Below are 26,521 nucleotides of genomic sequence, written 5' to 3' on the forward strand. Positions count from 1 at the left end.
GGCATGTAGCAAAGGCTCTCAGCCTCATGGTGGAAGAAGTCCAGGACCTGCAAAACCAGCTACTGGATATTTTCCAACCACCGGGGCCCCCCCAAACTGCCCTCCCTATCCACACGGCCATCCTACAACTGGCATAGTTGGTCTGACACATGCTGGCCTCTTATGCTCCTACTCTGAAGCACATTGAGCAGCAGTACTTTGTCCCATCCCAGGGTACGGACTTCCTGCTTACACACAACTGCCTCTCAACTCCTTTGTGGTGCACGCAGCGACTGAACAAGCTCAACAGCTACACCTTAAGGCTACACAACACCCCTGTACAGGGTGACAAAGAAGCTGGACCTTTTAGGGTAAAAGATTTATTCCTCTGTGGGACTTCAGTTCCATATTGCCAGTTACGAGGCTTTAAGCTTATTGACTCTCAGACCTTTCTCTGGGCGGACAAACAGCAGAATGTCCAGGCGCTGCTGAATGAGGGAAAACTGGTCACCAAGGTGATCCTCCAGGAAGCGGTTGGTGCTACTGACACTGTGTCCCGCTGCCTAGCTACCAGTGTCATACTCTGCCAAGACTCCTGGCTTCAATCCTCCAGATTTCCTAAGGAGGTCCAGGCCACTCTTAAGGACCTTCCCTTTGACAATCAGAAACACTTCAGTGACAAGATGGACGGACCTTCCTACTCCCTTGAGGATTCCCACATCACACTGTGGTCTCTTGGTATCTACACTCCGGCCCTGACCTGCAGGCAGCAACTGTCATCCTGTGCCCTACCAGCCCTATTTTCAATGACCGCAGGAGCAGTCTTGCCAATCTCCATGCACTCAACGACCTCATTACCCCACCACTACTACTTCTGCTCCCTCGACTCTTCTGCAGCATCACTCCAAATGGCCACTTGACTCTTCCATTGAGACCAGCCAACCTCCTCCCCTGGTCATCCTTGAGGGCTGTCTCACTCTGTTCACCCACACTTGGGGCAAGACCACCACCGATTGCTGGGTGCTGGACATCATTCACCAGGGTACTCAGTAGAGTTCCTCTCCTTCCTCCCTCATCACCCACCCTATGGTGATGTGGAGATCCCTCTCATTGTGATCTTCTCTGAGAGGAAGTGGATGCCTTCCTCTGGAAGGGCACCATAAAGTAGGTTTCCCCTGTTACCAGGGCCAAGGATTCTATTCCACTTATTTCGTTGTTCCAAAAAAGGGGGATGGCTGCCACCTCATTCTGGACCTCCGCTTGCTCTACAAGTTCATATGCAAATTCCAGTTCTGGATGGTCATGCTCACCGTCATTATTTCATCCCTCCTCCAGGGTTCCTGGTTCATGGCTCTCAATATTAAAGATGCATATTTCCGCATCAACATCCACACGGCTCATCAGAAATTTCTCCATTTTACAGTGGGACATTCCCATTATCAGTTCTGGGTCCTCCCCTTTGGTATCACCACCGCTCCCTGCGTGTTCACAAAAGTTTTCACTGTTGTTGCAGCCCACATGCAACCCTTCAGCCATTCGGTATTTCCCTACCTGGATGATTGGCTCCTCATTGCAATGTCATGCACCTGCCTCCTTTCCACGATCTAGACCCTTCACGATCTACTCACCAGCCTGGTATCTGTATTAACAAGGAAAAGTCAGTCCTCATCCCTACCCAAGAGATCACCTTTATTGGGTTGCACGTGGACTCATAGGCTGCATTTCTTTCTGATGGACCGCTTTGCCACCCTCATCTTTCATGACACCGTTATGCCACAATCCATGCGTGCCTATCTGCCAATGCCTTTGCCTCCATGGCCACATTGTGGCCTGCACCTCTGTAATGCCCCAGGCACACCTCCATATGCAGTGCTTTCAACTTTGTCTCCAGTCAATCTGCAGACCTCAGACAGATTGTTTGGACAAGCCGGTCCTGCTTACCCGATTTTTTTCCTGGCTTCCTTCACATGGTGGTCCGATCTGTCCAACATCCTGGTCTGCATTCACCCTTCCCGCAGTCACCCTTCCCGCTCCCTGCGCCACTCACCACAGACACCTCCCTCACAGGGTGGGATGTCCATCTGGATGGTCCTGGCCCCAGGACCTCTGCACACCACAAGAGGTGAGAATACACATCAACTTCTTGGAACTCCAAGCTGCCTACTTTGTCTGTCAGGTGCTCCTCCTCATAAGATCACGGCACTTTCAGTTGCTGTCAGACATGTCAGCAGTTGTGTATATCAACAAGCAAGGTGGCATCAAGTTACCCTCTGTGCAGTGGCTGTCCACCTCTAGAACTGGTGCATCAAGCACGGGGTCACGCTGCATACTATGCACCTTCCTGCTTGCTGAGCTGGTGCCTTGAGCCGGCCCTGAGTAGAGAAACTTATTAGATAGACACAATTCATGGGAGGAGCAGCCATGGCATGGGGAGCTGCATTGCAGATCTCTGGCTATCACTCTGGGCCTACACAAGCTGTGAGCACTGAGGGGAAAGGGGAAGGAACAAAGGGAGGGAATGAACTAGGAAGGAGGAGGAGAGCAAAAGATGGGAGTTGGGGGACCAAAGGGAAGAGAAGAGACCGCAAAGGTGGAGGGAGAAAGAACAAGCAGCTAAATAAGAGACATTGAAGGCAGGTCTGTGAACAAGGAATGGACAGCACCTGATCCTGGCACAGTGCTGGGAAAGAGCGGTGGTGCCCATCCTATGTGGGGAGAGGGGCAGGACAGTGTACGAGGAGGAGTATACTGTATTGTTCAGTATAAAAGGGCTGTATTGTTCAGGAGTATAAAAGTATTGTTCAGGCATGCAGGTGTGAAATCAGGAAGGCCAAATCACACTCGGAGTTGCAGCTAGCCGGAGATGTTAGGAGTAACAAGAAGGGTTTCTTTAGGTATGTTAGCAACAGGAAGAAAGTCAAGGAAAGTGTGGGCCCCTTGCTGAATGAGGGAGGGAACCTAGTGACAGAGGATGTGGAGAAAGCTAGTGTACTCAATGCTCTTTTTGCCTCTGTCTTCACAGACAAGGTCAGCTCCCAGACAGCTGCACTCTGCAGTACGGTATGGGGAGGAGGTGACCAGCTCTCTGTGGAGAAAGAAGTAGTTCGGGGCTATTTAGGAAAGCTGGACGAGCACAAGTCCATGGGGCCGGATGCGCTGCATCCGAGGGTGCTAAAGGAGTTGGCCGATGAGATTGCAGAGCCATTGGCCATTATCTTTGAAAAATCATGGCGAACGGGGGAGGTCCCGGATGACTGGAAAAAAGCTAATGTAGTGCCCATCTTTAAAAAAGGGAAGAAGGAAGATCCAGGGAACTACAGGCCAGTCAGTCTCACCTCAGTCCCTGGAAAAATCATGGAACAGGTCCTCAAGGAATCAATCCTGAACCACTTAAAGGAGGGGAAAGTGATCAGGAACAGTCAGCATGGATTCACCAAGGGCAAGTCATGCCTGACTAACCTAATTGCCTTCTATGACGAGATAACCGGCTCTGTGGATGAGGGGAAAGCAGTGGATGTACTATTTCTGGATTTTAGCAAAGCTTTTGATACAGTCTCCCACAGTATTCTTGCCAGCAAGTTAAAGAAGTCTGGGCTGGATGAATGGACGGTAAGGTGGATAGAAAACTGGCTAGATGGTCGGGCTCAACGGGTAGTGATCAATGGTTCCATGTCTAGATGGCAGCCGGTATCAAGTGGAGTGCCCCAAGGGTCGGTGCTGGGGCCGGTTTTGTTCAATATCTTCATTAACGATCTGGAGGATGGTGTGGACTGCACCCTTAGCAAGTTTGCAGATGACACTAAACTGGGAGGAGTTGTTGATACGCTGGAGGGTAGGGATAGGATACAGAGGGACCTAGACAAATTAGAGGATTGGGCCAAAAGAAATATGATGAGGTTCAACAAGGACAAGTGCAGAGTCCTGCACTTAGGACGGAAGAATCCCATGCACTGCTACAGACTAGGGACCGAATGGCTGGGTAGCAGTTCTGCAGAAAAGGACCTAGGGGTTACGGTGGACGAAAAGCTGAATATGAGTCAACAGTGTGCCCTTGTTGCCAAGAAGGCTAATGGCATTTTGGGTTGTATAAGTAGGGGCATTTCCAGCAGATCAAGGGATGTGATCATCCCCCTCTACTCAGCACTGGTGAGGCCTCATTTGGAGTACTGTGTCCAGTTTTGGGCCCCACACTACAAGAAGGATGTGGATAAATTGGAGAGAGTCCAGCGGAGGGCAACAAAAATGATTAGGGGGCTGGAGCACATGACTTATGAGGAGAGGCTGAGGGAACTGGGATTGTTTAGTCTGCAGAAGAGAAGAATGAGGAGGGATTTGATAGCTGCTTTCAACTACCTGAAAGGGGGTTCCAAAGAGGATGGATCTAGACTGTTCTCAGTGGTAGAAGATGACAGAACAAGGAGTAATGGTCTCAAGTTGCAGAGGGGGAGGTTTAGGTTGGATATTAGGAAAAACTTTTTCACTAGTAGGGTGGTGAAGAACTGGAATGGGTTACCTAGGGAGGTAGTGGAATCTCCTTCCTTAGAGGTTTTTAAGGTCAGGCTTGACAAAGCCCTGGCTGGGATGATTTAGTTGGGTTTGGTCCTGCTTTGAGCAGGGGGTTGGACTAGATGACCTCCTGAGGTCCCTTCCAACCCTGAGATTCTATGATTCTATGAGGAGTGGAGTGGGGACTGGCGGGGTATGATAGGGAGGGGAGTGTCCTGCATGTGTAGGGAGGCGCGCTGGGGGGCCCAGTGCATGCTTATTGCCCCACACCAGATTTGGCTGTGCATTGCTGGCCAAGAGGGTCTGTTCTGCACACATGCCTAACACTGAAAGCTAGAGTTGGGGGCAGGTCTGGTTGAGGGGACTCATGGGCCTTCGGAGCAGAATCATCTGTCCTGCCCCAGGCTGTCAAGGTGGCAGCTTCCTGCTCACACTGGTGTACATCTCTTCAGGGACTTGTTCTGTGTAATTAGCATTTAAATTCATTGATGTCCTAGCTTTCCTGGAAAGGTCACCTACTTCCATTGTAGCTTCTGTCACTGCATCAGTTCCTCCTGCTCACACCCTGGGGTGTTCCTCACTGAATCACTGAGTGCACAGGCTCCAGCAGTTGGTGGCTGAGCATGGGGAGGAGGAAGGGTCCTTGTTTCCATTGAGTGGTTGTACTCCAGTGTGAGCATGGGCTGCTAAAGGCACTTGCTCTCCACTGGGAATGGGCCTCTTGCATTTGCACAGCAGAGCTGAAAGGGAGGGAGGGCAAAGGCATTAGGCAAGTGGGCTTCTCAGCTATTCTTCAGTGCTCTTAAATAGGCATCTTTCATTTGCTGACCTGGCCTCTTCTTTCTCTCTCAGGTTCAGGAGACTCCCAGGATGAAGCTGCTGTGAGGAGCTTGAGGAGCCAGCACACAGGCTTTCAGGGCTCCTTTTCTGAGTGGAATACAGTATTGGAGTCTGCAGGAAAAATGACTGTGGGATTTGTACTGCTTCCCCCTCTGCTGGGGAGGACTTTGCTTACGCTGCTGGTGGTGGCTGCCTTTGTTCAATGCCATTGGCCCAGTGAACCTTCCGAAGTTGTACAGGACTGGGAAAACCAGTTAGAGGCCTCCATGCATTCTGTGCTGTCAGATCTCCGTGAGACAGTCCCACCAGTGGTCGGGATTCCAGACAGCTCTGCTGTGGTGGGACGCTCCTTCAGAATCACCATCCCCACAGATTTACTTGCTTCCAATGGAGAAATGGTGCAGGTGAGAAATGCATCAGCCTGCCTCATCTCACAATCCCCTTCCTTGCAGTCATGCCCTTGGGAGGGACTGGGCCTGTCTCCGCACCAGTGTGACACATGAGTTTGAACTGATAGGTCATAGGTGGTCATGATTCAGATGGGAGAAAGGGGGAGGCTGTTGGGTTTGGTGATAGGTGGGTGGAAGAAACTTCCATTTCCCTCTTCTGGAAATTCACTGTATAGCACCCTCTCTCCACTCGGTTACCTTCTTTAATGTCAATCTGCTTACAGGTGTTGATGGACAGGTCTGGGTTCTTCTGGATCCCGCAACTCACTCAGCAGGGTGTATCTTTATTATTTCCTATGAATTTATTTGGCGGTGCCTCCACCCCTCCCCCCGCCCCCTTCCTGGCAGGGTCACCAGGGCAGCTTGGGAGGAAAATTCTAATTACAGGGTAATCCCCACTTAGTTGCCAGATAGTTGGAGACTTCCAAGAAATAACACAAACACACATACAATATATTCAACACAATACTTATATTAAACAGGAGACAAATATAACAGGGTAAAACACTATTGTTAGGGTCACCGGTGCCCACACTGATAATACCTGTGACTTTCCCCAGTCACGTGACCTGATGTAGCAAATATAAGATTAGTGTCCCATTGGTACGCGTACTTTGTTGGGGTCCTTGATGATCTGTGACCACAAAATTCTTCTCTGCAGTGGTCTGGCAGTGTGGCTGACTGGGTTCAGTACAGCCCAAAGGAATCGCAAGGAGGAGGAGGTGGTAAGTCCCTCCACAGGTTTAATTTGCATCAGGTTATAAAATCCCCAATCCAGGGAGTAGGGGGTCCCCAAAACAAGTTTCCTGACTGACTAAAAGATGGTGCACTCACAAACTCCATGAATGATCCTCAGATTCAGATATGACTCTAGACTCCTCAGTCACTGCAGAGAGGCAGATCTCTGCTGGCAGGGATCCTCTTCAGACAGGAGTCAGGCTACTTCTGGTCCCAGAATTTCCCCTCACCACAAAGGGGTGCAGGGCTTAAGATGCAGATTACACAACTATACTAAAATCCAAACTGTAGTTTCCTAGCCCAGTGTCCAGACACACTTACAGCAGGCAGCAGCCCTGGACTAGCAGCCAGAGCAGAGCTGACCATGTGGTGACTGGTCTCACCTAGGGAGCTGGAGGGCTAACTCAGCCTGGCTGGGGAAGTTTCCCAGCAAAACTCTACAAACTGGGAGTCATCAGTGAAGAGGGTAAAGCCCAGCTGAGGGATCTTGCTTTCAGGTCTCTAGAAGCTAGTTCTCAGGGGGAACCCTGCATGCAGGCCTGGGACTCCCCAGCTCCCCACACAGCCAATCCTGCCCTTGCCCTGTCTGGCTCAGACTGACTCAGAAATGGCTTCTCCCCTTTCCTGAACTCCCTATTTGTTGCTGGGCAGACTCTAAGTCTGCCTTGGCTCCCCCTCCCTACCAGGGACAGTGTGCCTCTCCCTGAGCTGCCAGCAGACAGAGCCCCAGGAATCTAGGTAATCTCCTTGGGGGTTACAACTGTGTTTCTTACTGAATTGAACTCCTTCATCCCAGAGTGAAGAATAGAGGTCTGATCCCCTCTGTAGGAGCTGGTTTGGTTCAATGTCTGGTTGCATTTAACCTGTCATGCACCCAGATGCCCGAGCAAGGGGCACATGAATCACTGAAGGACAGTGACCCTCAGCCTCCCATAGCCCAAATCCTTGACTGATCCTCTGACACAAGTCACCCCATTGTTTTACCATGGGGACAAAATATTGGGCACTGGTGTAGTGCCATAGCCCAGACCCTGTTCTATGACTGTGGCTCTTGACTCTATTTGACACATGGGGAGAGCTGGGGACACTTCTTGTCTGAGAGGAGCTATGATCAAACTGTCTGCCTGTCCTCAAGCTTTGAGTCTATTGCCTTCACAACTTCTAGGTGCTGTAGCTGCGAGAAATGAAAGTGTGAAACTGACACTGGCTAGGCAAGGAAAGGATAGTGAGACACTATCAGGATGTCACTATTCACTACTGGTGAGGAGTCCTCTCCAGGCTGGGTGCAGGGAACACTGCTCCTGTGCCCCATGCTTTTCTAGATTCACTGACAGCTGGGGCTGGACCATTTCCCAGTCTAAACCTGAGAGAATTACGTGTTGTTCTTCGAGTGATTGCTCATGTGTATTCCACAGTAGGTGTGCATGCTCGCCATGTGAACCGGTGCTGGAAGTTTTTCCCTTAGCAGTACCCGTAGTGGGGGAGCCCCGCTGTGACCCCTGGAGTGGTGCCTCTATATCGTGCCATAAAGGGGGCTGCCCACTCCCCCCCACCCTCAGTTCCTTCTTGCCACCAGTGAAGGTAGTCGGAACTTGTGCTCCAGCTTTGCTGTAGTGTCTTCCTTAGTAGTACGATCTTTGACCGTTAGTAGTTTCTCCAGTTAGTAGCCTGGCTCGGGACATGCCCCGAGCCCCAGGCTTCAAGTCGTGCGACTCCTGTGGCAATTCCATGCCCAGAAGTGATCCACACTCCAAGTGTCTTCGCTGTCTGGGCAAAGCTCATATAAGTGAGCGCTGTAAAATCTGTAAGTCCTTCAAGCCCCGGACTAAACGTGAAATCTAACTCCGGGCTGTACTTATGGAGTCGGCTCTGGCCTTGGCACCGGTGCGCCGACCCGGTGCTGGGCACCGCATCCTCGGTGCAGAGCAAAGCCCTATCCACTAGTCGGCACCGCTCCCCTGCCAAGAAGCAAGGCAAGATCTAGTGGCGCCGAGCCAAGGACAGGGGTGAGGCCAGACCCGAGTTGGGCAGCCCGCGATCCCCCTGGGGACCCAGACCTCTGACTCACGCGGAGCAGAGTAGTCCGGCCCCATCAGCACGTGCCTCCCCGACGATGAGGATTCCATCAACACTGGAGGCAGCTCAGGCAGCGTGCGACATCCTCGTCATGCTGGTACTGAGCGGGCCACCCAAGTTGGGGCCCCGGTCCCAAGGAAAGACGCCGCTGTGTGCCTATGAGCCCTCACCGGCCAGGTCAGAGGTTGAGGTCCCTGCTCGATCCGCGGGGCCTTCCCGTAGCCCACGTCAGGTTTCCACTCCGTTGTCGGGGTTGCCTGGGAGGGAGTTGCTGGAGTCTTCCTCCGCCCCCAGGGGACGCAGGCGCCGGGACAGAAAGCGTCGACGCTCCTTGTCCAGCCGCAGTGATAGCAGGTTGCGATGCCATCGGCACCGCCGATCATACCACGGCGCACGCCATGCTTGGAGTGCATCCTGATAGTCACCAGCACTGACGTGTTGTAGCCGCAGTCGCTGACGGGAGTCCAGAGATAGCACCTCCGACGTTTGTCTCGTCGTCGAGGTCTAAATCCCGGGGCCGGATCAGACATAGACAGGACCAATCGAGCCGCTCCTACGGCACCGTGCGATCCTCAGTCACTTCAGCCTTGGCTCCCAGCCGTCCTTCCCCAGGCCGCACGTCCCTCGGGAACGTGTAACCCTGGTTGGGCCTCAGCCGGCGCAGTGGCAAGGGGCACCATGGCAAGGACAGTGGTGCCAGTGGGCACCGTGGCCCCAGGCGCCTGCACCGCCAGGGCTCCGCTCTGTGGCTGGGGCATCCCAAGTGCCCTCAGTGTCTCTGCCTTGGTACCGAGAGCAGTCCTCGGGCACCGAACCACCAGCACCACACCTGGACCCGGACATGGAGTGCGACCTACTGGCAGTGTCCGATGCCCTAGGCGTGGTACCGGTCGTCTCGTCGGCACCGGACGAGTCCATAGCGGCGCCGTCACCTCCTTCTCAGGAGGATTTCAAAGCTCATCAGGAGCTTCTCCGGTGTGTGGCCACCAACCTCCAGCTCCAGGCGGAGGAGATGGAGGAGCCATCGGACAATTTGTTTAATGTCCTGTCCTTCTCGGCACTGGGCCTCGTGGCCCTACCGCTTCACCAAGGGGTAGCCAACATTTCAATCGCTCTATGGTAAAGCCCGGCCTCTCTGCCACCCATTTCTAAGAAGGCGGAGTGGAAGTACTTTGCCCCAACAAGGGGGCATGAGTATCTGTACACTCACCCTACCTCGAACTCACTGGTGGTGGAGTTGGTCAACCACCATGAAAGACACGGCCAGCCCGCACCCACCCCCAAGGACAAGGATGCAAGGAGGCTGGACACCTTTGGGGAAAAAGGTTTATTCCTCTGTGAGTTTCCAACTCAGGGTGGCAAACCATCAGGCACTCCTGAGCAGGTATGACTTTAACGTGTGGGTGTCTCTGCCTAATTTCGAGCTCTCCCTCCAAGAGAAGGACAGGAAGGAATTCAAGGCTTTAGTTGAGGGTGCGGCAGTGGCGAAAGCAGCTCTCCAGGTGGCCTCAGATGCAGCTGACACAGCAGCACGTTCGATGGCCTCGGTTATCTCCATGCGACGGGCATCGTGGCTTTCGCTGTCAGGGCTGTCCGTGTTATCCCAATCCTGCCGTTCGACGGCAAAACATTATTTGCGGACCAAACGGATATGTGTCTGCACAGGATGAAAGACTTCCACACCACCCTGCAGATTCTCAGCCTGTATGTCCCGCCAGCCAAGGACAAACTCAGGCTGCAGCCCTCGTCTCCCCCCGTAAGGGGCAGATATGAGCCCCCCGCCTAAAAGGCCTAGGGATCAGAGGCGCAGGTCACAGCGCCAGTCCCATTCGGCCCCACGCCCCGGCCCCTCGAAGGGCAAGAGGCAAGGGAAGAGGCATTTTTGACTTTTTTTTTTTTTTTTTTTTTTTTTTTTTTTTGCAGGGACCACCTGGCCTGTTGTCAGGGAAACCCCCCAGTTAATAAAGTTGGTTTTTGGCAACCGTTTATTGGTCTTCAGAGTGCATTGGTCCTGTATAACGTCGGACCCGTGGATCCTCCATACCATCTTCGAGGGGTACAGGCTGCCATTTGATGCAACCCCACCACATCATCCTCCGTCCTGGGGTGTCCCTGGGGACCCGGAACACGCCCTCCTTTTAAATCAGGAGGTGACGCTCCTTCTCGCCCTAGGCACGGTGGAGAGGAGACCTCGGGAATTCCAGGGCAAAGGATTTTACTCCCAGTATTTCCTGATCCCGAAGGCGAAAGGTGGGCTCAGGCCCATCCTCGACCTGCGAAATCTCAACCAGTTTCTGGTTCTCTGCGAATTCCGTATGGTGTCCCTGACCTCTATTATTCCATCCCTGGACCCAGGGGATTTGTTCGTATCCCTGGACCTCCAGGATGCGTACTTCCATATCCACATTTTCGAGGGTCACAGGCGCTTCCTCTGCTTCCTGGTAGGGACAGACCATTACCAGTTTACGGTCCTTCCCTTTGGCCTTTCCGCAGCCCCCAAGGTTTTTACCACATGCATGGCGGTGGTGGCAGCCCGCCTCAGGAGGAACGGGCTGCAGATCTTCCCCTACCTGGACTGGCTGCTCAAGGGCAAGTCTCTCGGTCCCAGGTGCAGGCACAGATGGAATTCCTGCTAGATACCTGCACGAGTCTAGGCCTAGTGGTGAACAAGGAAAAGTCCATGTTAGTCCTGGTTCAGCGCATACACTTCATTAGGGCACTGTTAGACTCCCTGGTAGCCATGGCCTCCCTCCCCCCGGACAGGTTCGAGACGCTCAAAGGTCTCATCACCGTGGTCACGGCCTTTCCAGTGATGACGACACGGGTGTGCCTTCAAATCCTAGGCCTTATGGCAGCATGCACCTCCGTGGTGTGACATGCCAGTCTCAGGATGAGGCCCCTCCAACTGTGGCTGGCCTCCCAGTATTCCCAGGCCAGGGACGACCTGGACAAGGTCGTCATGTTGCCACCCAATGTAGTCGCCAACCTGCAATGGTGGTCCCTCCCGAGCAACATGCTTCAGGGTATCCCCTTCCGGGAACCCTCTCCCTCACTAGATCTGGCATAAGACGCCTTGGACCTGGGATGGGGAGTCCACGTGGGGAGCTTCAAAACCCAGGACAGATGGTCGCCCTCAGAATTGCATTTGCACATAAATGTCAGGGAGCTCTGGGTGGTACGCCTGGCGTGCGTAGCCTTCAGCCAGCACCTAGGGGGGAAGGTGGTCAGAGTCCTCACAGACAATACGACCGCGATGTATTATATCAACAGACAAGGGGGCACGCGTTCTGTGGCCTTGTGCCAGGAAGCCCAGCTCCTGTGGGAGTTCTGTATAGCTCACACCATCCTTCTGAGGGCTTTTCACCTGCCCGGCAGGCGCAATATGCTTGCAGACTGCCTAAGCAGGTTCTTCTCCCAACAACACAAGTGGTCTCTAAACAGGGAGGTGGCCAGGCAGCTCTTCCTAGAGTGGGGCACTCCCCAGGTAGATCTATTAGCCACCGTCCAGAATCGCCTATGCCCACGATTCTGCTCCAGGGCGAAGGGGCGATATCGGACGCGTTCCTAATCCCATGGTCGGGCCGCCTGTTCTACGCCTTTCCACCCTTCCCCCTGATAGGCAGGGTCCTACAGAAGGTAAAGGCAGATGGGGCTCAGATTATCCTTATAGCCCCGGATTGGGCCCATCAACATTGGTACGGGACCCTCCTGCAGCTTTTAGTGGCCCCCCCGTGCAGGCTGCTGCTCCGACTGGACCTCCTCTCCCAGGAGGGAGGATGTCTCCTCCACCCCAACCTGGCCGCGCTCCACTTGACAGTGTGGCTGCTCTGTGGTTGAATGAGGAGGAGGGGAGGTGTTCTGAGGATGTTAGGTCCTGCTCGAGAGCAGGAAACCGTCCACACGTTGAACCTACCTGGCCAAATGGTATCGATTCTCCAAGTGGGCGAGGGAGAGGGGTTCTTCCCCCTCCTCCTCATCTATCCAGTTTATCCTCGATTGCCTCCTGTCCCTTAGGACCCAAGGGCTGGCACCCTCCTCGGTCAGGGTGCACCTGGCGGCCATTTCACCTTTCCACTCCCCGGTGCAGGGCCACTCGGTGTTTTCACACCACATGACCTCCCGATTCCTGAAAGGGCTGGATTGGGCATTCCCTTACGCTAGACCCCAGGTCCTGCTCTAGGACCTGAACCTAGTGCTCTTCTGCCTCACAAGGCCTCCATTTGAGGCTGTTCCATAAATCCCCTCAGCTTTTCATTGCTTCGGCCGAGCGCATGAGGGGCCGACTGGTATCCACCCAGCGGATCTCCCGCTGGATCACCTTGTGCATACGCACTTGTTACGACCTGGCAGGGGTTCCCCCGCCTCCTATAGTGAAGGCTCATTCGACGAGACTTCTGGACAGGGTGTTCTCAGAGCACATGTAGGATTGGGGGTAGCACTGATTGTCCATGTGGGGGTGTGGCAGGTTTGGGGGAGCACTGGGCACACATTCTTGGGATTATGGGGCACGTAGAGCATGCAGGGGCAATTGAACCTGCATGGAAGCACTAAGAGGTTCCATAGCTGGATGTTGTCATGCTTCCCTGCCTCCCAGGGAAAGTGCTTCCAGCTCCTCAGCTGGAAGGTGCTGGAGGAGGATTACTGTGCTGTGGTGCAGTGAAACCTGAGTGGTTTTCAGGTGTGTCAGAGGACTAGTCTAAACAAAGAAGTTGCACTTCAACTTAAATTGATTTTAAAATCAGACTTAGGCCTTGTCTATGTGAGACTTTCATGGGTTTACCCTACATGGGTTTAATACAGATCTCTGTGCTGGTAACTGAGTGTGGAGGACTTCCTTCCAAAGGAGAGGGGATTCCTTACTGAAGACATAGGTAGGTAACTTTAGTAGTGGAAGAGCATCAACAGTTTCCACTTGTTTTGCTGGGGCGATTTTGGCCTGGACAGATTCCCTATCCGAATCCACCTGTCTTAGAGGTTAGGAAATCCTGTGGGCTAGGTGCACTTGAAAGAACTCTGGCATTTATTTGCTGTTGCATCTCATGCAACCCTAGACAATTGGTGCTGCTCAGCTGGAGCTCTCAGCAAACCAATGTAGTTATGGACTCAGAAGAGCCAATCCTTTCGTAGCCAGTACATAGGAAGCTCAAGCCCCAGTGAAAATCAGGCAAAAACAGCCATTAAACGTCTCCCAATTGTAGAAGTAAAGCAGATCAGAAAGACAATGACCTATACTCTCTCTTCCTGGTCCCCAGGAAGTCAGGAATGATATGCTGGACCTAACAAGCTTCTCAAAGCCACAGTTCAAGATGGATACATTTAAAGCCTACCCTAGTAGCTAACTCCCAAGGAGTTTTCTCTCCTATAGATAAAAATGAGGCATGTTGCCATATCCCTATATAATAGTTCTTTTGAATAGTCCATAGCTGTGTGCGTTGTGGTCAATACTTCCACTGTTCCTACACTTCGGGCCATAGGCGGCAGGTTTGTATAATTTTTGGTGGGGCCCAAAATGGTGGTGCCCCTCCCCCCCCGCTCCCGCCCTGTAAGCCGATATAAAATGAAGCTACAACGTGTCAGTGCCACAAGATTACAAGGGTCAATTAAAAGTGGAAAGTCAGAAGCAGCACTTGCCTACTTCAATATACATTTTACCATCACTGCATCGACAATTGGGAACCATTTTTATACAATCTGATTAATTTAAGAGCACATTACAATTAAATATTTCAATTCTCAGTCATTTTAAGACTTTGCCACACACTAGTTTGTCTGTACACCAGTTTCAGACAATCCTTTATAGCAATTTTACTCTAGGTCCTATGTGAAACCAATCAATCACTTACTCCTCTCACCCGCATCATTTTGTTTTAAGCTGTAATCAAAAGTGGCTTCATCTGCTTTAAAAGTCACAGAGCAGCAGCCACAAGTCTGCAGGTCTTAGGGATATTGTCCTGGTCAACTCAGTCAAAATTAATTACAACCTAGATGGGATTATGGTGAGGGGGCACGGCACGGCCCCCTCCTGAGGTGCTACAGCACCAGCAGCTTGCACTGCTGTTATGCTGTAGCCCTTAGGTGGCGGCAGCAGCAGCAGCAAGGGAGAGACACGCGTGCTGCGCGCTCTTTACGTTCAGGCAGGGAAGCTCCGGGCAGGACCGGCTCTAGGTTTTTTGCTGCCCCAAGCAAAAAAAAATTTGGCTGCCCCCCTTCCCAGCCCTGGGCTCCCCCCGTACCCTCCTGCTGCCCCAGCCCTGGGTCACTGGTAACTCGCTCCCAGGGCGGGTCATTCAGCCGGAATTTTGGATGTGCACAAAATACAGACAGGATTGGTTCCCATATGGTTACAGAGCTGCAGTAAAGTGGAACAGTTTTCAGCTTGTGTGATTGGAGGATATCTGGATGCATATTATAAGACTGTCCTCCATAAATGAGGAAAAGTTGAGGTGCCTTTATTATTCTTTTGTTCCACTCTTTCTTTCTATGGGGAATTTGCCAATGCAATATCACTGTCTTCCTTTCAAACAAACAAAAAGGCAATGGATGTTGAAAATAGCAATTCCAGTCCTAATAAGCATTTCTTGCTCAATTTTATCCTACTTTTTCTACAGCAAGTTACAGTGGATCAGTATATTTGATTTGGGAGAAATGAAGTAAAAGCTGCCCAAACCGAGCTTGAGCACTCCTGAATTTTGAGGTGTTCAAATCTGGAAGGCAGGTGCTGGGGGTGAGAGAGGGCTGTGGGCTCCATGGGGGAGCATGGCAGCAACTGTCTGGAGCTGCACGGAGCCAGACATGCTGGTCTGAGTGGCACAGTAAGTGGTTTGGGGGTTGGAGAAGGGGTAGGGGGTTCCGGGGGGCAGTCAAGGGACAAGGAGCAGGGGGGGTTGGATGGGGCAGAGGTTTGGAGGGGCAGTCAGGGGACAGGCAGCAATTGGATAGGCATGGGAGTCCAGGGGGTTTATCAGGGGACAGGTAGGGGGTGGGGTCCTGGGGGGAAGTTGGGTGGGGTCTCAGGAGGGGGCAGTTGGGGACAAGAAGGGAGGCTTAGATAGGGCCATAGGGGCTGGGGTCCCAAGGGGCAGTTGTCTCGGGAGGGGGTAATCGGGGGACAAGGACCAGTGGTGCTTAGATAGGAGGTGGGGGTCCTGGGAGGCAGTTGGGGCAGGGGTGTGGGGAGGGGGCAATCAGCGGACAGGGGCTGGGATTCAAAGGGCTCTGGGCTCCCTGCTGCAGCGGGCAGCGCAGAGCCCTCTGACTCCCGGCCATGGCTGGGATTTAAAGGGCTCTGGGCTCCCCGCCGCAGCGGACAGCGCAGAGCCCTCTGACTCCCGGCCGCGGCTGGGATTTAAAAGGCTCTGGGCTCCCCACGGTTGCAGGCAGCCCAGAGCCCTCTGACTCCCCTGCGCTCCAAGCAGGGGAGAAACCTAGCTCCAAATATTGGTGGAGCAGAGCCCCTGATTGTGAATATTCCTAGGGCTTTAGCCCCATGAGCCCATATAAGTTGGCGCCCATGCTTCGGGCTAGCCATTGTCCCAGCAGCACTCACAGGAAGAAGTTCACATTAACCTCTTCCTCCAGTCATCATTCGAAGCTGCTCTTGTGTGCTGTCGTTGAGGTCACTCTCTGCTGATGAGTGTAGGTCAGTAGAAGAGCAGGCTGCAGAATTTTTGAACTGGAAAGAATCAGTGACTTCTAGGCATGTGTCTAGAGGGCTGGGAGCACATTACCAGCAGAAGAGTGATCAAGGAAACATTGTCACAGGGAGGAGAGCACAGCATCAGCTGGCTGGAGCAGAATATGTGACATGGTCTCAAAGCACAGCCTCCCCTGAATGCACCAAGAGTGTCCTAGTAATGATGAGCATCACATCCACCATGATGAGTATTAAATGCCGGGACCTGATCCCCTTCCTTACAAGTCTTACTTTCCTAGGCAGGAGAGTAAGACTTGTATCTCATCCCTGTGTGCACTTCATGCTAAAGGAGAGCTAAGCACTGGAGCAGACTAACAGGACGCTAGTAGAGCTGGCTGGGGGTGGGGGGGTGTCTCTATTTTGAGACTTTCACCCACCTAACTGCACACCTCAGCAAACCGCCAATGGACTTTTACTCCCAGATTTAACCGTAAGACCCCACACTCTCCCTTTCTCCTGAGAGGGACCAAACCAGTACCAAAGGATCCTTCTGAAAATGTACCCGGAGTGCCTTCTGCGTACCTCTCTTCTTCTTCAAGTGGTTGTTCATGTCCATTCCAAGCAGGTGTGTGCGTGCCGCGTGCACGCCAGCCGGAAGATTTTCCCCTAGCAGTGACCGTAGGGTCGGTCCTGTCACCCCCTGGAGTGACGCCACTATGGCACCCTATAAAGGGGCCCACCGACCCTCCACCCCTTCAGTTCCTTCTTACCGCCGGTGACGGCTAGCTGGAACTTCGCTTGCTGATAGCAAGTTTAGCAGTGTTCCATCCTAGTGTGTATAGTCTGTGTATATAGTTAGTCTATCTAGATCAGTTGTACATAGTTCTTAGCTGTTGGGGGGGTCTCCCCCCACATTCTCGTCACCCCGCCGGGGCATGCCCAGGTCTCCCAGGTTTAAACTCTGCAAGGACTGCGGGAAATTCATGCCAAAGAGTGACCCGCACTCTGCTTGTTTGAGGTGCCTCGGAGAGAGCCACCAAAGGGACCGGTGCACTATTTGCAGGGGCTTCCGTCCCAGGACCCTTAAAGACAGAGCACAAAGACTTAGAGTTCTTCTGATGGAGGCTGCCTTGCGGCCACCTTCAGACCCAGAGCCGGCCGATGCGGTGCCCAGAACATCATCGTTGGTGCGGAGAGCCCCAGCACCGGCATCAGGACTTAGGGCCCAGCCCAAATTCTCCAAAGCCCGGCACCGGAGGGAGTCAGGTCATAGGAAGTCGGCCTCAGCGCGGCACCACTCACCCTCCCCGGTGCCCGCTAAGAAGAAGAGGCCGGTGAGGGAGCGATCACCCCACCAGGACCTCCAGAGGCCGATGCCGTCTGCCGGTACAAGTGGGCAGGCTGGGCTACAGCCCCCGGCTGCTCTCTCGACTCCCGCACCGGAGAGAGGGCATTCAAGTCCGAAGCGACCAAGATCCCCGGACCTCAGCGGAGATGTGCATCTCCCCTCGACGCCGGAGGCATTCGAGGCGGCCTCACACTTGCTGAGACTCCCGGTACCGGCCTCCCCACATAGTGGCAGGGAGTTGCCAACCATAGCCCGTCCCCGAGTACAACGTCAAGGGGCAAGCCGGCCATGATGTCGCCTCCCTCTCCGCCCCGCGGCACCAGACCAGAGAGACAGCTCCCTGTCCCCTCAGCACCGCTCTCCGGCGACAATGGATGCCGCTCCTCCCAGGTCCTCTTACTCAGAGACCTCAGACTCAGAGGCGGGCTCCAGCCGGTCGCGGAGCAGGAGGTCAGCTTCGCGGGTGAGCCACCAGCGGTACCCACCACAGTGGCAGCAGCAATGGCAACCGCCCTCCCAGTGGCCGTTTTGGACCCCCTGGGCCTACCACCAGTCGGTGGGCCAGGCGTTTGGTTCTCGCTCCAGGTCGGCCTCGGTCTCCTCGACATCAATGTCCCTGGCGCAGTTACCTCCTCCACCGGCACCGTTGCTGGGCAGGGGTGTACCGCATCTAAGTTCCAGCACCCCTTAGCCAGGCATCAGCACCGATGGCGACCACGGTTCGGGCTCAGCAGGTGCCGCCAGACACGCCAAGCCGCTCATTGGTGACCCCGGTACCGGTCGCGGTGCCACATTTGGAACCGGCACCGGCCCTGCAACCTCAGTACCGTGTGCTGCTAGACCCCGAAGGGCTGGACATGCCTGAGAACGGGCCGATTCAAGTGATTTCCTCCTCTTCCTTCCCGGATGAGGCAGTCTTGGGCACAGCCACGGTACCGGCCCTGGAAGACACTAGGATCCTTCAGCAACTGCTCCGGCAAGCAGCTCAGAGCCTCGCAATCCAGGCTGAGGAAATTGAGGTGGACGTAGATCCGGTAGTGGACATCCTGGCTCCCTCGGGACCATCCAGGGTGGTCCTACCGTTGATCAAGACCATAGAGGACACGTCCCGCACCTTATGGCAAACGCCAGCCTCATTGGCCCCTACTGCCAAGAAAACAGAGGCGTTATTTTGTACCCTCTAAGGGGCATGAACATCTGTACACCCACTCTTCCCCGGACTCCCTGGTGGTAGATGCGGCCAACCAAAGGGAGCGTCAGGGATTTCAAGGGTCGACGCCAAAGAACAGAGATGCAAAAAGGCTCGACCTCTTTGGTAGAAAAGTGTACTCCACGGCAGGCCTACAACTACGAATAGCCAACCAACAGGCTGTCGTAAGCCGATATGGTCATAACACATGTTCAGCCATGTTGAAGTTTACCGAGCTCCTTCCCCAGGACTCGAGGTCAGAGTTTTCGGCCTTGGTGGAAGAGGGAAAGCTGATCTCCCAAGCCTCCCTTCAGGCAGCCCTGGATGCGGCGGACTCAGCCTCACGCACCATGGCAACAGGCCTGGTCATGAGGCGGGGAGCCTGGCTCCAGGTCTCGGGCTTTCCCTATGAGGTCCAGCAGACTATCCAGGACCTCCCCTTCGAGGGGCAGATGCTGTTCTCGGACAAAACGGACAAGCGTCTGCATAGCCTAAAGGACTCGAGGGCTACGCTTCGCTCGCTGGGCCTGCATACCCAGGCAACCCAGCACAGGCAGTTTAGGCCGCAGGCGGCCCTGCGCCCTTATCAGCCTCAGAATCACCAAGAGGTTGGGCACAGGCGGGGCAGAAACGGCAGGAGGCGCCACCAACGCCACCCCTCCGGCCAGGCATCCGGCCAACCGAGACCGACATCGGGGCCTAGGCCCCCTATTTGACGGTACAGTCGAGGACGGCCTACCGATCAGGACTCTGGATCCTTCTATCCCTACCTTTTGGGTCACGTCTGTCCCCCTTCTGCCATGCCTGGTCCCGAATCACATCGGACAGTTGGGTGCTTCGCATGGTAGAGAGGGGATATTCTATCCAGTTCTCCTCCCTCCCACCCCACCAGCCCGCCTCCCCGTCCCTCTTCAGAGACCCCTCTCACGAGCAACTTCTAATTCAGGAAGTGCAGTCCCTCCTCGCAACAGGGGCAGTGGAGGAAGTTCCTCAGGAGCTCAGGGGCAGAGGCTTCTATTCCCGTTATTTCCTAATACCGAAGGCGAAAGGGGGCCTTAGACCCATCCTGGACTTGTGGCGGCTGAACAAGTTTGTGAAAAAGCTCAAGTTCCGCATGGTCTCCCTGCCTTTGATCATTCCCTCCTTGGATCCAGGAGATTGGTATGCCGCCCTCGACTTATTGCCATAATCCCCCGACACCGTTGGTACCTCAGGTTTGTCGTGGCCGATGCCCATCTGCAGTTCACAGTGCTCCCGTGTGGCCTGTCAGCGGCCCCAAGGGTTTTCACAAAGTGCATGGCAGTTGTGGCGGCCTTCCTGCGCAGGCGGGGTATCCAGGTATTCCCCTACTTGGACGATTAATAATAAATAAAAATAATAAATAATAATTGGAGATATACCAATCTCCTAGAACTGGAAGGGACCTCGAAAGGTCATCAAGTCCAGCCCCCTGCCTTCACTAGCAGGACCAATTTTTGCCCCAGATCCCTAAGTGGCCCCCTCAAGGATTGAACTCACAACCCTGGGTTTAGCAGGCCAATGCTCAAACCACTGAGCTATCCCTCCCCCACGATTGGCTCATAAAGGGCTGCACCAAGGAGCAGGTGGAGGCTCAGGTGCTTTTCATCAGGCAGACCTTCCTCGAGCTCGGCCTCCTCTTGAACGAGGCCAAGTCCACCCTATCTCCTACTCAAAGGATAGAATTTATAGGGGCGGTCCTGGACTCAACCCACGCCAGAGCGTATCTTCCGGAGTCCATGTTCCGATCAATGTCCGAGCTCATCCTCGGTCTGCAACGGCACGGAACTGCCTCGAGCTGTTGGGCCACATGGCGGCGTGCACCTACGTGGTGAGCCATGCCAGACTGCGGCTTCGCCCACTACAGTCCTGGCTGACGACGGTATACCGCCCGGCCAGGGATCCCCTGGACTCAGTGGTGACTCTTCCCCAGGTGGTGCTGAGCTCTCTACGGTGGAGGCTCGACCCACAGAAGGTGTGCATGGGTGTTCCCTTCGCCACCCTTCAGCCCTCCCTCTCCCTGGTGACGGATGCCTCGGATTGGGGATGGGGAGCGCACCTGGGAGATCTCAGGATGCAGGGCTTGTGGTCGCCGGAGGACCTCAAGTTACATATCAACGTCAGGGAGCTGAGAGCGGTACGCCTGGCTTGTCTTACCTTCCAATCCCACCTAGCCGGCAGATGTGTCTCAGTCCTCACGGACAACACATCAGCGGTCTTCTATATCAACAAACGGGGGTGCACGCTCCTCTCCCCTGTGCAGGGAAGCCCTCGTGCTGTGGGACTTTTGCGTTCAGAATGCTACCCACCTGATGGCGTTCTACCTTCCGGGGGAACAGAACGGCCTGGTGGACGCCCTCAGCCACTCTTTCCAGGGTCATGAGTGGTCCCTTCGTCAGGACGTAGTGCGCTCAATCTTCCGGCTCTGGGGCTATCCCCAGTTATACCTGTTCGCTTCAAAGGAAAACAGGAAGTGTCGGCGGTTCTGCTCCCTCCGGGGTCTCTGTCGGATGTCTTCCTCCTGCCCTGGAGGGAAGGACTGCTCTATGCCTTTCCTCCGATTCCCTTGATACACAGGGTAATTCTCAAGATCCGTAGGGAACACGCCCGTGTAATCCTGATAGCACGGGCGTGGCTGCACCAACATTGGTACATGTTGCTCCTGTACATGTCCACTCGAGCGCCCCTGACGCTGCCCCTGCTGCCGGACCTGATCACGCAGGACCAGGGCTGCCTCCGCCACCTGAACTTGCAATCACTCTACCTCACAGCCTGGATGCTCCATGGTTGAACCCAGTGGCGATGCAATGCTCCCAACAGATCAGACAAGTGCTGCTCAGTAGTAGGAAATCATCGGCCAGGGCCACCAACTCTTCTCCATCTGGTCCGGTCAGCGAGGGCAGGAGCCGTTGTGGGCCCCGATTCCCATTATTTTAGACTATTTGCTCCACCTAAGACAGCTGGACCTTTCCCTCTCCTCGGTTCGAGTTCACTTAGCGGCCATCTCGGCTTTCCACCTGGGAGACCAGGGGTACCTCGGTGTTCGCGAACCCGCTGGTGGATCGTTTCCTCAAGGGCATGGACAGGTTGTTTCCGCATTTTCGTCAACCAGCTCCTATCTGGGACCTCAACCTTGTCCTCTCCGCCCTCACGGGGCCTCCCTTCGAGTCCCTGGCTTCATGCTCTCTGCTGTACCTGTCATACAAGGTCGCTTTCCTCATAGCAATCACCTTGGCCAGGAGGGTATCGGAGCTCAGGGCGCTGACATCCGAGCTCCCGTACACTGTCTTCTATAAGGACAAGGTCCAACTTAGACCTCACCTGGCTTTCCTCCCCAAGGTCGTCTCCCAATTCCACATGGGACAAGATATCTTCCTACCAGTGTTTTATCCAAAACCACACTCTTCAGGTACGGAGCGGAGGCTGCATTCCCTGGATGTCCGCAGGGCCCTAGCCTTTTATATTGAACGGACCAAACCGTTTAGACAGTCGACCCAGCTCTTCATCGCGGTGGTGGATAGGATGAAGGGGCTCCTGGTCTCCTCTCAGCAGATATCTTCGTGGATCGCAGCCTGCATCCGGGAATGCTATCGTATAGCTAAAACTCCTATTCCTCCGGTCACGGCCCACTCCACCAGGGCGCAGGCCTCCGCCGCGGCATTCCTGGCTCAGATCCCGATTCAGGAGATTTGTAGAGCTACCACATGTTCACGTCGCACTATGCCATCACGCACCAGGCTAGGGATGATGCAGCCTTCGGTCGTGCAGTACTCCAGTCAGCAGTGACCTCCGACCCCACCACCTAGGTTTAGGCTTGTGAGTCACCTACTTTGAATGGACATGAACAACCACTCGAAGAAGAAAAAACGGTTACCCACCTTTTAGTAACTGTTGTTCTTCGAGATGTGTTGTTCATGTCCATTCCAATACCCACCCTCCTGCCCCTCTGTCGGAGTGCCGGCAAGAAGGAACTGAGGGGGTGGAGGGACAGCGGGCCCCTTTATAGGGCGCCGTAGTGGTGCCACTCCTGGGGGCGCCAGGGCCGACCCTACGGATGCTGCTAGGGGAAAATATTCCGGCTGGCGTGCACGCAGCGCGCAGACACCTGCTTGGAATGGACATGAACAACACATCTCGAAGAACAACAGTTACTGAAAGGTGCGTAACCATTTTTTCTTGTCCCGTTTCTGTCCAGAACAGTTCAGAAGATCAAGGAGAAGACAGCAGTCATACGGATGGCCTTCTCTGGCAATGTATGGGGCTATGACTTTCAGACCTAGTCAGCATGACTATAGCCCTCTCTCAGGGACTGGTATTCCATCACAATCCAGGAAAGCTGATCCTAGCTGCCTGGGCTTTCAGAGGAAATCTTCTTACAAAAGACAGGGTATTCACTCAAGTCTAGCTTCAAGATGTCCCAATGCTTAATCTGACTTGGTTGGGATTTTTGTATTAGTGTAGAGACCACCCTCAAATGCTTTCTTCAGCCAGAATGTGACACCTCCTGGGCTCCTACAGGGAGGGTTATCGATGGCTCTAAAAGGTCATTCTCACTAACATTTTGGTAGAAGTAAATAGGAGAAAGCTGGACATCAGATGGCTCTGTAAACCAGCCTCACTCATCAGCTTACCCTGCAGTATGTGGAGCAGAGCCCTGGGATCACAGCCGAATGTTAAATGTTCTCACAAACATGCATCTGAGTCACTGAAGGAGGAAATTCTCTTCTTTCAGTCTCTGGCATTCTTAATGAGTGGCCACCTCAGAAGAGCCTGTAGGTGGGAGCTCTGTGCATTGAACCCCACTATTGTATGTTCTTCAAAGAAAAGGCTGGGTCTTCTAATGAACCTGGCATTGTTCTCCAGGTACACATTCTTCCTCAGACTGCAGGGAGATCATGTTTCCCCATTCTTTCCTAAACCTTTACACCTACTGGAAAGATGCTGATGCCACAGGATCTCCAAGAGGTATCCTGGTCACCCGTCTTTGACAATGCAATACCCTAACTCCACTCTTCCCTGTGGGGAAATACATGATGGTTTCAAAGGCTTCTCATTCAAGATGGATCAGGTAGAGCACGCTGGATGGATAGAGTCCAAGATTTAACTCAACCTACCAATGCCAGTGCACATTTGCTGAGAGCATATATATCTCCACAGCATCACACTTGCTGCTGATTCGCAATCCCACTGCAGAGATTGGTGGCCCTTCGTTCTCAGCAGAATAGGAGAATTTCTGTGCTTAACCAAAATGTTCTTCTGGTAGGAAGTTGCACAGATACAGCATAGCACAGGCTGGGTGAAATAGAATCAATAGCCAGTGTGGTGGAGAAGTAATCTGTAGGTCCTGTAGCAGACAAGTTTGTGTACTACAGTTTGCTATCAACAGAAATGTTGCATCTCTTTAGTACTATAATCTGAATATTGATCAAGGTAGTCTTTGCTGGCAGGCTCTGGGACTGTCTCTGGCGTGGCAGTGAGACTGCAGACCTAGCATAAAATTCTGGTTCTATAGACTGTCCTACTAGTAGAAAGGAAATGACCACAAGTATGGATCGGTTTCAGAGTAGCAGCCGTGTTAGTCTGTATCCGCAAAAAGAACAGGAGTACTTGTGGCACCTTAAAGACTAACAAAATTTGTTAGTCTTTAAGTATGGATCGGTTTTTCTATCTTCCGTTGCCCAGTATAGGGTCCTTTCCAAAGTGCATAGGGTCAGCAGCACTCTGAGAAGGGTGCTATTGGTGCACAGTGAGTCACTCAGGATGAGGATGTCTCCTTTAATTTCCTGGGTTAATTTACTTGATTCTGTTAAATGGTGTTTTTGTGGCTGTTGGAGCATTTGGATATAAATCTGTGCAAAGCAGCTTTGATCCTTAAACAGGACGCTGCTTTTGACAAGCCCAATGAGCACTCTGTTTGCCATCTGGTGAAAGGACTTTTATTTAACGGGTTTATTCTTATCAGATATTAGAGAGTTCATTCTCTAAGTAGGATCTGTAGGGACTGATTTGCAGAAACCATACTAGATTTATTATCTGCTATAAGTGTGGTGTGTGCACAGGTCCCCTGCCTATTATAACAGTGTCACTGAGAGAGGCAGATTTCTGAAGCATTTAGACTTGGTGGGTGCGAGTTCTTCTGAATTCCTTGAAAAGAAAGATCTGGAATCATTCTATTCTCCCTCTAAGGAGCTTAGTGCAGAGATTGCTAACTGAATGTGACCCATCAACCAGCATTTCTTGGAGGAGGTTTGGTACAGGACAAAAAGCATTGCCAGTTGGAGCACTGGGCAGGTGTTGTGTTAAGTAGTGGTGGCTTTAGAGTTAGGGACACCTGGGACCAGGGGAATAATTCTCCCTGACTCAGATGTAAAGAGCAGTGCTGCTGCAGTAGCTTCAAGAGCACCTGTGGCTGTTTACTCCTGTATATCTTGGGCTCAACAGTAGTCTCTGGTTGGAGCCGGTCACAGGAGCTCTTGGGAAGGGATCTGCCTTACTCTAATGCTGCGATCCCTGAGATAAGATTTGTTGATAGTGGTTCATTGTCTGTCTGTTTTTCAGTAGTGAGCCAGGGTGAGGGAATTGGGCATTTTCAGTGAACTCTCAGTAACGAGCTCTGGATTTGAAGGGCTGGAAAGTATGACTCAGGCTAATTATAACCAGCTTCTTGGGCAGGCCTGGAAGTTCCTTGTTTTGTCTCAGCACCGCTCTTATGGATTCCTTCCTCCAGTGTTTGGGAGGATGAGAGCGTCCTAGTACACAGGCTGGCTGAAGGTCACTGGTTTAGGCTTAGCTAACCCTACTGCCAGCTCACACATCAGCCTGCTGCATATCTGCTGAGCTTGTAGTGAGTGGGGGTTAGCTGTGAGATCACAGAACTTGGCACAAGCATTGTGGGGTAGTTCTGCTCACTTCTGGCCTTTGGCTTATTAAAAGGCCATGACTAGAGAAGAGACAAACTTCCCTTTCTGAAAGCTGTTCAGGGCTTTTCCTGTGCTGTTACTATGTGAGTGAGAAGAATCAGGGTGTGGGCAGTGAGCAGGGATTTGAACTCCACGCAGGCATGCAGCTTGTTCCAGTCAGAACAATGCGACTGAACAAACCCTTTTCAAGTTGGCAGTGTGAGCTACTGAAGGGAGCCTTTTTGGGGACACTCAGTGTGTTGTAGTGACCTCCCTGTGAAACAGCCGCCCTGGCAGAGGGAATCTTTGTACTCTGAATAGTTCCCTTGCAGGAAACATGAGCACATCTGGAAAATGAAGGCGTCCTAGTGGGAGTGGGTGAGAACAGCATTCACTGGGGCACATCTATTTCGGAATTTTGCCTGTTCAATTGTGAAGCAGAGCTGTCTGGCAGGAAGTTGGTGTTTAAAAAAACAAAAAAACAAAACCCAATGCTCCCTGCACACCGAAGAGAGGTGTGGACACAATGAAGTCTCTCACTGACATCTGTAAAAGGGTGATTGCCTTCCATGGGTGGTGAGTTGTCAAATAGCAGGCATGTGCCTGCTATTTCATCTTGCCATGAACGTGTGAAGGTAAGGCAGTTGCTTTAGGCTGCCTTAATCGTCTGGTTAATGAGGGACCTTCCCTTACTTAAAAAGCTTCCAGTTCCAGGGCTAGTAATGTGGTCCTTAGAACTGGTGGATGGTCGTCTTTGAGCCCTTTGCTTTCTTATCAGCAGGTTTTCTTCATGGGGCCGTGACTTCAGTTTGTGGAGTGAGCAAGGAGACACTTTCAGGGTTGTCA

General features: G+C 53.1%; 1 protein-coding gene across 2 annotated transcripts in view; it reads left to right on the forward strand.

Annotated features, from left to right (window-relative positions):
- Positions 1 to 26,521, forward strand: part of DAG1 (dystroglycan 1) — a 126,064-nt gene that overhangs the window by 86,776 nt on the left and 12,767 nt on the right. For both annotated transcript variants that reach the window (XM_045023856.1, XM_045023855.1), the window contains exon 2: positions 5,338 to 5,729. In XM_045023856.1, coding sequence (XP_044879791.1) covers positions 5,448 to 5,729 — 282 coding nt within the window. In that variant the 5' untranslated portion in view covers positions 5,338 to 5,447. The remainder of the gene's footprint in view (positions 1 to 5,337; positions 5,730 to 26,521) is intronic.

This window comes from Mauremys mutica, chromosome 7 (assembly GCF_020497125.1).
Source record: "Mauremys mutica isolate MM-2020 ecotype Southern chromosome 7, ASM2049712v1, whole genome shotgun sequence".
In the NCBI taxonomy this organism is placed as follows: Eukaryota; Metazoa; Chordata; order Testudines; family Geoemydidae; genus Mauremys; species Mauremys mutica.